The sequence below is a fragment of the Scatophagus argus genome, chromosome 10, assembly GCF_020382885.2.
Source record: "Scatophagus argus isolate fScaArg1 chromosome 10, fScaArg1.pri, whole genome shotgun sequence".
NCBI lineage: Eukaryota > Metazoa > Chordata > Actinopteri > Scatophagidae > Scatophagus > Scatophagus argus.
The window spans coordinates 580295-593088 of record NC_058502.1 but is presented as its reverse complement, the minus strand read 5'-3'; the positions used below and the strand labels follow the sequence as shown (position 1 = coordinate 593088).

Genomic DNA, 12794 nt, shown 5'->3' with positions numbered 1-12794 from the left:
ACATCACAGCAGAGTGGACCCATTCACATGTGACGTAAAGCTTAAATCAGCGTGAAGCTGATTCTGACCAATACACACTCTGAAGTCCCGCCCCCCACCAGACAGCCAGCCAATTATAGCCGGCCCCTTCCTGGACACGCCCGTCCCTCCGTCCTCTCGTATCTTCAGTTATCTTCTATCTATCCTCCCCTCCCCCTTTACTGCACAGCAGTCCCATGTTGCTTCTGTATACCACTCTCCCTCTCTCTCTCTGTCTGCCTCCCTCTCTCTCTCCCTCTCTCCCTCCCTCTCTCACGTGCCCTCTCTCCACCCCTTCTCTTTCTCTCTGATCCATTAGCAGGAAGAACGAGACAACCAAGGCAGACAGAGAAGTAAAAGAAGAAGAAGAAGAAGAAGAAGAAGAAGTGAGAGGGACAGAGGAGCAAAGAGAAAACGACTAAATAAGACGAGAGGAAGATAAAAGGAGAGAGAAGAAGCAAAGCATCATGGACGTTCTGAAGAAGGGATTCTCCATGGCGAAGGATGGAGTGGTGGCCGCTGCCGAGAAGACGAAGGCCGGAGTGGAGGAGGCTGCCGCCAAGACCAAGGAGGGGGTCATCTATGTCGGTGAGAGGGCGGGTGGATGGATGGGTAGATGGATGGATGGATGGATGCAAAATTCAGTGTAACTTCTCAGAAACTGCAGTTTTTTGTGGTGGGAAGTGAGACAAATGGATGAAGTAAAAGCTAAGGTAATAATGGATAGAAACAGAGGTGGAAGAAAAGTAAGATTTATCATGACACTGTGAGTGGAAGAAGGGATGATGGAAACAGGAGAGGATAGGAGGAAGGAAGGAGGAATAAAACAATAAACTGCCAAAGAATAAAGTCTTGAAGGAGGGATGAAAGGATGGACGAAGGACAAGTGAAATTCAACAACTAACTGGGATTCATGAAGGGAGGGGTGAAGGGAGAAATAGGTGGAGGACAAGAAGCTGACCCTTAAAATATTCAAAGTGCAATTCATCATGACACTGTGCATTACGTCCGCAAGGAAAAGAGAGAGAGGACAGGAGGGAGGGGGAGCAGATGGGTGGAGAGATGGAGGGAAGTACAGGAGGCCAGAAGAATGAAGGGAAGAACTGCCAGAAAACGAGTGAAGGGTCACTGCACATTACATTCTCAGAAATGTTAATTGTTTTGGTGGAAACGGAATGACAGGTGGAGAACGAGTGAAATTCAACATTAAAACTGGATGGAGGGATGGAAGGAGTGAGAGTACAGGAAGGACAAGACGAATCTTAAAATACTAAGATACTAAATCTTCCAGCTTCCAAGCTGGAATTTTAAGTGAGGAAAACAACTTTTTTATAGTCATTTATAGTCAGTTGGAGTTATAGTTGTAGTTATTAGAGTGGAAAGAACTGCAGCCCCCCCTGCTGGCCAAAGAGCGAAACACAGTGGTGACATGACGCAGCAGTAACACCAAACTCTACAGGACCTGGAACATGACACTGCAACATTATTACAGTTTTACATTACATTATTATCATATTATTTATATTATTGTTGATTGTTAGAAAGTACAAAGATAAAAACCATAAAAGTTTAAATATTATGTATATTTTTGTTCTGGTAATGGAAGCCTTGGGGGTTGCATTGTGGTTGCTAAGCCAGATCTTGTTGTTGCTACAGAAACTCCAAGTGACTTCCTGTTAGTTAGTCGCCGCCCCTGTGGCAGAGGAGGGAACACCCCACGTGTCGAGCTGTGAGGTTCACGACTCTGCTGCTTCGATATACTCGGCTCTGGTGTTGAGTATTTGGTGCAAGATGTGGTAGAAGTTTCATACATAAAACTAAAACCTCATGAGCTTCACTTTATCTTCTGTGTTGGTGCTACAAAGGAGTGATCTTTACAGTAAATAAACACAAATGCACCAACCAAACTGCAGTAACGCGACAGCCTCCTCGTTCTCCTCCACTGGAGGCAACACATCCCGTTGCTGACCGTGTGAGTGAAACCAGAACGAGGAGAACAGAGAAGTTCAGGGTTCACCTCGTCTGCTTCACAGCAGAGCCTGAATGCTCACTGGCACAAGCCTGGTTTAGGACAAACATCATTACTGCATCAGAACGCAGTGCAGAAATGTCCTCTTTCCACACACTCGTGACCTCGTCAGACTGAACAACATTTCTGACAAACTGCCAAGTAGGACATCAGTTCTGAACCCACAGGTTGGACCTGGACATCATCACAGGACTGTCCCGCTGGTATTACAGGCTGTGAACTCATCTCTTGTGGTGAAGCTGAGCCTGTGAGCTTCTGGTTCTTATGGCTGTTCATTAAAGGCCACTAAAATCATGTGTGTTGATTGAACATTGAAAGTACCGCAGATCTTTCTCCGTGTGGATGATGTTTGCACCGAGCAGGAGTCCATGATGAGACGTGAGCTTCAGTCTGCTGTCCGTGTGGAAGCAGCTGCTGTGTGAATCACACTTTGTCCACACACACAAAGACTTCGTTCAGTCCGATCCGTCACATGTCTGAGCTGCACGACACCCACTGCGAGACCTGGACCTGGACCAAACACCAGCAGGAGGAACAAGGTCCCATACAACTGGGTGGGCTTCATGAAGACCACCGCTGACTGTGGTACTTTTACTGCAGCACATTCCATTTTCTGATACTTTATGCTTGTACTGTACTGCAGTACGTCGTACTTTTTACTTCACTATTCGACGGTGACAGCTTTATTCACTTGTCAGATTCAGATAAAACAAAATAAAATAAATTCTTTAATTTTGGATTCAAACTTCCTGTCAGTATCAACAGTCTTTAAAACGTGCTTCTCCTTTAGCAGCTGTGATTCACGCAGATTTTATTGAGGAATGGGTCCTTCTGTACAATGACCAGATTTTGCTGCTCATGTGGTGGTACTCTCAGTCAGAGTCACAGAGTATTTCTACACTGTGGTACTACTCTAACTGAAGCCAGAGATCCGATCCGTGTTAACGCCGGTTAATAATTCAGAGAGTGGCTGAGCTCTGTTTGTCTCTGCAGGAAAAAGCAGGTCAAACCGAAGCTACCGGCTGATCTGGTCCCTCTGATCCTCCTACATTAAAATGTCCCAGTGATGTTCAGATTGTTGAAGCCACTCGCTGGTCCGATGGGGGCCAGACCAGCTGGTGAAACACTGAGGGGGAGGAGTCGAGCCTGGTGTCATCATGTCGTTTTCAGTCAACAGACAAGGATTAAACCCCTTCAAGCTGCTGAGAGGCTTTTAATTTGAAAAACCAGCAAAGTAGAAGCGGCAGGAGTGACAAAGTGTTGGTTATGACTCTGCTGTGTTGATGGGGGAAACTAACACTATACCGGTTTTATAAAGTGGCTGCTGTGTGACTTTATAATTTGAAAAAAAAAGATTATATGATTTCTTTCCCTCTTTTGCAGGAAACAAGACGATGGAGGGCGTGGTGACAGGTGTTAACACAGGTACGCGGGGGCTCATGTTCAGGGTCAAGACTGCCTCACTGGGACCAATAAATAATCAAAATCTACTAATCATATGAATAATAATCTGCAATGTTGAGGTTATTTATCAGTATCAGTAATTTATTTGCAGATTATTTAGCAGAAGTTTTAATTAACATATGAGAAACGTGAGAACGTGGCTTCTATGGTGCTAAACTCTGGCTCCTCCTCCTGCTTCCTGTTTCCCGTTTCCTGTTGTCCAGTCGCCCAGAAGACAAACGAACAAGCCAACATCGTTGCCGACACTGCAGTTTCCGGGGCCAACGAGGTCGCCCAGGCCGCAGTGGAAGGCGTGGAGAATGCAGCAGTGGCGAGCGGACTGGTCAACACGGTGAGTGATGTCATGTCACATGACCTCAGAGCAGCCAGTGGGTGTGGGATTTAATCTGCATACATCACATCATACATAACACAAAATATGCTATTAGATTTACTTACATTAATTTTTTTCTTTTTTACTGTATTTCCTGCTGCAGTTTATTTTTATTTTTTACTCGCAACACAAAATGTTTCACACAAACCAGCCTCATAAAAATCTGTGGCATAAAGATGGACTAATGCTTAAATATTTTCCTTGGTCCAATAAATATAATTCTACAGTAATTCATATTAAAATCTGTGTTGTGTTGATAACAGGAGGAGGCGGGACCAGTGGCTGAGGAGGTGCCTGATTGGCCGGGGGGAGGGGTTTGATTGGCTGCATGGCATGTTGCTTGTTTCCTGATGCAACTTTCTGATTTTACAAAAACCTGAGATTTCTGCTGCTTTTCCTGCTTCATGTAGAGGAAGTCGTGATTCAGAGTGGCTCATTACAGTCTGCACTGAATCATTGCAGTTACGAAATGTTTGGGATAATAATAATTAATAATTATTAACCTTATATATAACACAATAGTAAATCTTATATTAATCGTTATGACAAAGTTTTAGCATAAAAATATAGCACAGCATACAGCATACTTTAATAGTACTGTATCACATATTGTATTATATTATTTAATCTGTATTAGGGTAGTAATTACTCTTCTGTATATATTTGACTGTTTGTCGAGGTAACCTTTATATAGTTTTAAAAATTTATCATAGGTTTTCCATGTATAAAGTGTACTGCAGTACAATATTCACCTCTGACATGCAGTGGAGCACCATGTACACTACTGGAGCAAATGTATTCAGTTACTTTCAGATGCTTTAAAATAAGATAATGGAGCTAATTAATTCTGCCTGAATGTCTCACAGTAAATTGCAATAAAAGTCTTAAATTTAATAAGCTGGTATGAGAAACCTCTTATCTGACTCCACTTTTATTTTCATTTGATGAGCAGTTAGTTGAGAAGTTAGTTAACCCGTAGTTGAGAGCTGATTGTTTCCTTGTGTGATGACAGTTTGAGATATTCATGAAACTAACAAAGCATGAAGGAGGAGGCTGCAAAGACTTTTCATTCTGCTGATCTCCAGCTGACGTTCACTCATACGCTGACGACGCCCTTCTTTACCGAGAACAACTGCAAGACAAGTTTACATCTGTGTCACAAAATCTATTGTCTTCACTGTGATTAGGTCTCTAATTTTAGTTCCCACCAGTTTTAGCACAATGGAGATTACATAACACCAGTTGTGTTAAAGATACAGCTGGATGCACGCAGACTAAAGTGGCTGTTTCTTCCAGCTTAACTCACTATCAGCTTCATCCCACTGTGTCTCAGCAGAACTGTTTGTGCACAGGGGGGCGCTCTGCTGCAGGCCTAACCTTCAGCCTGCAGATTTAACCCCCGACCTGCAGGTTTAATCTTCGGCCTGCTGCAGTACAACAGAAGTGAAGCCACACTTCTCCCAAAGCAAACTGAGTAAACTAACAATTGTTAAATGTTTCAGTCAGAACAGACTAGTTTGAAAAGTCATTTTCAGCAACAGGAAAGGAAGGATGTGTCTTTCAGGTTAATTACTCAGTTTAGAAGTAATCAGTTAAACGAGACAAATGCAAACTGCTGTATGATTTGATTTGATATGATGTCTCAGCCTTTGGGCTCATCGGGGATCCAGCAGCACACCAGCAGGACCCAAATGCACTTCTGTTCATGCTAACAGAAGCTGCACCTGTGAGGGTTTGACTCTTGTTCTGGGAGAGATGTAGCTTTGCGTCTGACTGGATCTGACCCGAGGTGGACTTTGGTGGAGTTTGGTGGCAGTCATGTGACCTCTGCTGTGTCTTTCCTGCAGGCCGACCTCCCAAAAACAGAAGCAGGAGGAGAACAGACTGAGCAGGCTGCACAGTAGGTGAGAGAGCTGCAGAAAGTCAAACCATGTTGTAACCTGTTTCAAACGAACAGGTCAAAGAGCACTCAGGACAGTAGGACGCTCGGGGCAACACTCGACTCGAAGCCAGTGAATGTCTCATCGCACAGACTGATTTTAAACCTTTGTGTACATCTGTGTTAACTTTGCCCAGCGTCTTAATGTTATTGGTGTGAATGCTGGAAATCACCAGCTTCCTTCTCACTTTTTCTACAGCTAAGCTAAGGAACTTTCATTTTGGAGTTCGAAACCTAAATGCCCATCCAGTATCCGTTATCTTTCCCCGCTTAGCTTATCCTGTGCTGGGTCCCGAGGGGGCTGGAGCCGATCCCAGCTGATCCTGGACAAGTTGACAGTCCCTCACAAGGCTGACATATTGAGACAAACACACCACCCACGCTCACATTCACACTCACAGTCAGCAGTGAATCCAGTCTGCATGTCTATGGGAGGAACCTTTGAGGAACCTCTGAGGAACACTGAGGAACCTTCCTGCTGTGAGGCGACAGCACTAATCACTACACCACTGTGCAGCTCCTCATGTTCAGTGTGTAAACTTTGTTTTGAAATTTATTGAACCAAACAGAATAAGAGGGGACTTTTCTGTCTCATATAATTGACACAAGTACATCCAGTAGAGTCTCTCACCTCCCTCTGCTTCCCAGCTCTTCATTCAGCAGTTTAGTTTTCATTTTCCAACATCCAGCATTCACACACACTTTCTTCAGCCGTCCTCCTCTAGTTTTTGTTATATTACAGTTGGGCTCTTTGAATTATGAAAATGTCAAATTTTTTGTACGCACTTAATTTTTTTTCTCTAATTAAATTTCCCTCCCTGTCTTTTCTTTCTCTCTCAGACTCTCATCCTCGCTGACCTGCAATCACTTCCTGTTTCTTCCTGTCCAATGAGGAACGAAAGGAAAGGAACCGTTATGTTTCAGCTGTCGCTCCACCCTTTGGTCTGCGATCTCCTGCCCCTCAAAGATTCTTCATCCAGTGCGTGAAACTTAACCTCATTAACCAATAGAATCCCTACTCCTTCCGTCCTGTTGCCACGGTTACACTGCCTCTGCGTCCGTACACACACTGATGTCACTTTTTAACACTCAGAGATAAATGAAATCAGGTGGTATGCATTCGTACTCTCAGCCGATTGGTCGATGTGGGGTGACATCCCCCACGCCCCAAGTGTGTGATGCCTCAAGTGTCCTACAAGCCACCCCACCCCCCTGTCAATCACCAGGCTGTCCCCGCCCCCTGACTGACAGAAGCCTTTTAAATGCATGATGCTTACTGACACACACACCAACTAATCTTCATGCTGTAACTCACACACACACTGCAGTCTGTGCTGCTGATTTGCTCTTTTACAAAACAACAGAAGTTCAATAAAAATGCATTTGAAATCCACTTCCTTGTTGCTTCTTCACTGCTAAATTTTAAAAGCTTCAGTCGGGTGTTTTGGCTGCACTGTTGGGGAGGATTCTTGTCCTCCATCTTCAGATCCAGTCAGAAAACTGACTGCCACCACCTTTGAACCACCGGCTGGTGTCAGCCACAGCCACTCAGCATGACTCAGCGCTGACATCTGGATGGCATGTTTTTATTAATTAGTCTTTTCAGTCTGAGCTCAGTGTTTTATGATCACGTACGTGTCCTGGACTGCAGTAAAAAGACGATGAACCGCCTGTCTTTAATACTGACTGCAGACTCGTTCGGGTTGGAGGATTTCTGTGAGGAGCAGAAAGTGGGTCAGTCTGATTTATTTACACCTTCTCCTCGTCGCGCTGCTCTGCTGTCATCACACACAGACACAAGTCATGTTCAGCTTGATGTGAAAACACCGAAAAGACATAAAGGAACAAACACATATTCCCACATTAAGGCCAGAACATCTGTAAAACCATTAAACATAAAGCATGACTGTTCGTCAGCCAGTAAACTACCACAGAAGAAGAGGGAGCAGCAGAGATTCCAGTAAAGTAAGAGATGGTTTCAGTGAATCACCACAGGATGGCAGCACTGCTCTGAGCTGCTCTCTGTGGGACATCCTGAGTCTGGTGGGACTCAAGACTCCATGTGGACTCCATTAATCCAGCACAGATCACCAGACTGAGAACTCAGACAAACTGGGAAGATATTCATGCAAAATTTTCTCCTTTTCCTTGTCCACTCATCTTCTCTCAGCAGATGTTTGACCGCCGCTCAGGTCTCAGCTGCTTAAGGCCAGTCTGAGGATGTAACAGAAGTCAGTCGACTCTTCTTCTTTGTCCGCTCATGAAGGTCGATGATTAACTCTGTGGTGCATTAGCGCCACCTGCTGCACAGCATGAATCGGACAGCACGACTCCTGTAGAAGGTTAGAGCTGTAGTTCAGCTGGATTCTGTTTCTGTATTCATTTCAAATAAACCTGCAGACACAAGCCACAGAGCAGGGACTTCACTTTGAGACTTATTAAATGAGTTGTGATTGTCTGGATCGTTTAATCAGAATAAACTGTTTGTTTCACCGAGCAGGAGACGATGACAACAGGACGCTCTGTGATTGGCTGCAGCTGTGTCTCAGCTCTCACAGGTGAGTTCAGGTGCTAAGCCTGTGGAAGGTGGCGCGTTTGTGTACTTGTACTGTGTGTATTACTGTCTTGTCTGTTAGCACATGTTTTCTTCAGTTTGTCCCAAGCAGATTGTACTGTGACACCTGGCTCTGTACTTTGTAACAGTGTGGTATTAGTACTTTTACCTCTGAGTACTGCCTGTGAGGATCCTCTCTGACATAATGCATTAAATCAAATCAAAGTGTCCTACCTGTCCAAACACGTCCAACTGTCCAACTCACCAAGACAGAAGTACAAGTTCACACTCACAGGATACACAGGTATTTAAATACACAGGTGTTCCTCCATGTAGTTTCTCAGGCTCAAAGGCAGTACTACACACTGCAGTGAGAGCTTGTCCAGCTGTGTCTCATGTCCCTCCGTCCACTTCCTGTCACTAATCTTACTTTTCTTTGATCCTTGTTAAATGACATAACATTTTGCAGCTTCACTTCACAGTTACAGTCGCTGTGCTCACTTCCTGTGACTGCTGGTGTTCAGGTAGGAACCCGTACACGTCCACAGGGTTTTGTAATATTTTGTATTTGAGTCGAGTGTTTTCGAGTGCTGACGTGAAATCCTGTCATAACAAAAGGCCAACCTGTTTGTCTGAGCGCTGCTGCTTTGTCTTCATTGTTGAGCTATGTGGAAGGACAGGTGGGCGTGTCCGGGTCGTAAACCGAGTGACGGCGGTCTTCATGTGTAACAGTATGACCACACTGCACCCACTCACTCACATTACACAGCAGAATCCGCTGATTTATGGGTCATCCCAGTTCCACTTGGCTGCAGGTCGGGCCGCCAAAATGTCCTCCGGCTGTTTGTGCTGGCGTTATGGACAGACAGGATGTAAAATCCCCTCCATGGGCTCTGAGTCTGCCTCGGGTCTCAAACGTCGTGATCAGACACTGACCCCCCTCCGAGTCTCTGCTGCGGGGTTCAAACCACGAGCCCGGTCTGTGGTCGTCCCATGTAGTGGGTCCCACTGAGACCCGTGACTGTGATGCAGTCCAGCAATGTGGTTCACAGGTGCATACGTAAAACCTTCAGATCTCCGTCAGTTTGAGGTCTGACGGCTCTCTGAGTTTGGTCAGAGACACAGGGACATGGACACGTGGAGACACACAGAGATGAACTCAGTCAGCAGTCGCTTTGGGCCAACGAACTTTACGATCGTCTCAATGTTTCAGTCATCGTGGACCACAAGTCCTCAGAGTGCTCAGGAAGAGGATCCTGTGATGCTGCTGATTAGTTAACTCCCAGCATCCTCTGCTTCTGCACCTGTCTCAAGGAGGAGGAGGAGGAGGAGGTAACCACGGCAACCTTCCTCCAGGTGTTTGTATTTCAAAATAATTTTGTTTATTTATCTATTTATTTTGCGTGTGAGAGTGTGTTATCATGAGGACACAACGCAGAGACATTCAGGTTCTGCAGGGTGGAGCCTGTCACACACACACACACACACACACACACACACACACCTGTACTCATCAGCCAATCACTGAGCAGGGCGACCGGTCTGACTGCACAGGTGATAAAGTGTTAGAGACACATCAACAGCATAACATACAGCGCAGTGTCAGTACAGGACTCGACAGCACATACTCGAGTACTCGTGTGTGTACTCGAGTATGTGCTGTCTTTCATTTTATGCCGCTTCTCCCCGACTACCCTGATGAGTTATAAGTGTGTGTGTTAACCTGCTCAGCGTCACGTGTTGTTTGGCTTCAGTCCGTCGCTGTGATCTCGTCCTCCTCACAGTTCGATTAACTCTGATGGCTCAGGCTGGTCCTGACTGGACCCTGACTTGTTCTGGTTTTGTTTGAGAGGGACTCACTCGCTCTGTTGCTTTACAGCATTAAGTTCCTGGGCATCCACATCTCCTCTGACCTCTCCTGGTCAGTGAACACCTCACACCTGGTGAAAAAGGCCCAACAGCGGCTTTTCTTTCTCAGGAAGTTGAAACAGATTGGACTGTCTACTCAGCTGCTCGTGAACTTTTACAGAGCCACAATCGAAAGCATCCTGTGTCTCAGTGTGACTGTGTGGTATGGCAGCTGCACAGCACAGGACAGGAAGGACTTAGCCCGGGTGGTGAGGACAGCACAGGGGATTGTGGGCTGCAGTCTACCAGATCTGGACTCAGTTTACACTGCCCGAGTCCAGAAGAAGGCAAGACGCATTGCCACAGACCCCACCCACCCGGGCAGCAAACTGTTTGTACCGCTTCCATCAGGAAGGTGGTACAGGAACATTAAAACCAGCACCAACAGACTCAGGGACAGCTTCTTCCCCAGAGCTGTTAAAGCAATAGCCCCCCTACAGTGAAACACTCACGTCCCACCCCCATACAGGACTTCACACACACACCCTCCCCCGTCTATCTGCATACACACACAGCATACACATAGTCTGGCACTAAGTGCACTTTGTTTTTATCTACCTCATTTTGTATTTTGTATTTTATATTTTTATATTTCTTCTTAAGTGTGCAATTTTAATTTTCTCAGACTATTTATAAGTGTGTTTTTAAGCTGAGAATCTGCACAAAATTTCGTTATGCTTGCATAATGACAATAAAGACTCTTGAATCTTGAATCTTGAATCTTGAATCTTAGACTGAATTCATTCATCTCATTTTTGCATCCGGCTTGTGTTGGACTGTGTTGACACTGTGGTGTGTGGTGTTTGTTGGCGTTGATGAGTAGACACACAGAGACACGGAGACACGGAGACACTGAGACGTGGACACACTGAGACACAGAGACATGGAGACGTGGACACACTGAGACATGAAGACAGTGAGACAACATCCTCACAGAGAAAGAATGAATCTTCTTCTCAACTGAACAGTGAGACTGGTGATGAGTCATGCAACGCTTCAGAAATTCTTTTGAAGGGAGGAGACCAAAACACGCACACACACTCACACACACAAACACCTGACTGTGATGTACTGTTTTATATGGTTACAAGACAGGACAACTTTATTCATACAGCCCATTTTCACAAGCAGTTTGTCTTTCTTCTTTCTGATTGCAGGTACTTGTTTCCTGTGTATTTATTCTTTCTGAATGCTCTTCCTTCCCTTATGATCCGTTTGCTGCTGTAACACTGTCATTTCCCAGTTATGGGACTAATAAAGGATTATTATCTAATTTCCCCTTGGAGATGAATAAAGTCATCTATCTATCTATCTATCTATCTATCTATCTATCTATCTATCTATCTATCTATCTATCTATCTATCTATCCATCCATCCATCCATCCATCCATCCATCCATCCATCCATCCATCCATCTCTTAAACTCCCAGAAAAACCTTTAACAGGGAAACAATGGGAGAAACCTCAGGGTGAGCAGCAGAGGGGGGATCCCTCACCCAGGACGGGCAGGAAAGATGGGATTGATGGGGAATGTTCAGTCAGGGGAGAGCTGATGGAGGCTGATGGAGGCTGACGGAGGCTGACGGAGGCTGATGGAGGCTCCTGGTGGGCAGGCTGAGCCTTGAACAGGGAAAGCAGGAGCAGCAGGTTGGATGATGAGCAGGGACGGCAGGCAGGGTAGAAGCACAGGGAAGGAGGTGGAGCAGGTGGAGGTTGGTGCCAGTGGATGGAGTTCTGGTGAAATCTGTGTTATGTTTGTCTTTGTCTTTGCTCAGGTCACCTGCAGGACGACTTGTTCATGTTGACGATGGTGTGTGTTTACACGTGAAACCCAAGTCTGCCACGCCCTCCCTTCGCCTGCAGCCTCAGACCTGTGTGATGGGTCGGCCCCGCAGTCACACCTGATTCCTCAGCAGGGCGAGACCGGGGAGGAATCACCTGCACCTGCCTGCCTCTATAAGACCTAACACACTGCGGATACACTCTTCACACACGCAGCCATGGCTGACTTCCTCTCCAAAGCGCTGGGCAACGAAGGCATCGCGAGCATGGTGGGGGACAAAGCAGGCGAGTATCATTTAAAGCAGCTGTTACTGTGACTGCTGCGAGGAAACGTTGTTTAGATTCGTTTGGTGTTGGTGTGGTTTGAGTTGGACTGACTCACAGCTTTACGTTTAAATCCTGTTTGTCTCTTCTCAGTGTCTCAGTCAAAATCTGAAAGTGAAATTTTGCTTTGCTCACATGATAAAGTTCAGAGAGAAACACGGAGGGATCAGGCTGTTTGTTGCAACCACCTTCAGCGCTTGCAAATAATTGTTTTAATCTCATGGGAGGAGCAGCTGGGTGGTGTTTTCAGTGCCGCAGCAGGGACAAGTCAGGTGACGGAGCCTCAGGTCGAGTTACTTAAATTATGTAGTTTCAAGTATTTTGCATTGCTGCTGCTCCAAGCAGGTTGAGCGAAACCTAAAAGTACGACATTAATGTTGTTAAGCTTCTTAAACTTCAAAA

At 45.6% G+C, this 12794-nt stretch overlaps 1 protein-coding gene across 2 annotated transcripts; it reads left to right on the top strand.

Annotated features, from left to right (window-relative positions):
- Positions 1-318: 318 nt before the first annotated feature.
- Positions 319-12193, top strand: sncga (synuclein, gamma a). 2 transcript variants are annotated; one of them, XM_046402733.1, is made up of 9 exons: positions 319-606; positions 3431-3472; positions 3715-3842; positions 4148-4174; positions 5732-5788; positions 6664-7557; positions 7997-8165; positions 8324-8381; positions 12062-12193. In XM_046402733.1, the coding sequence occupies exons 1-5, from the start codon at positions 486-488 to the stop codon at positions 5786-5788; spliced, it is 375 nt and encodes a 124-aa protein (XP_046258689.1). In that variant the 5' UTR covers positions 319-485; the 3' UTR covers positions 6664-7557; positions 7997-8165; positions 8324-8381; positions 12062-12193. The 2 variants fall into 2 exon arrangements, with proteins under 2 accessions (XP_046258689.1, XP_046258690.1); XM_046402734.1 differs by lacking the exons at positions 4148-4174; positions 7997-8165; positions 8324-8381; positions 12062-12193 and having other exon boundaries at positions 321-606.
- Positions 12194-12794: the final 601 nt, after the last annotated feature.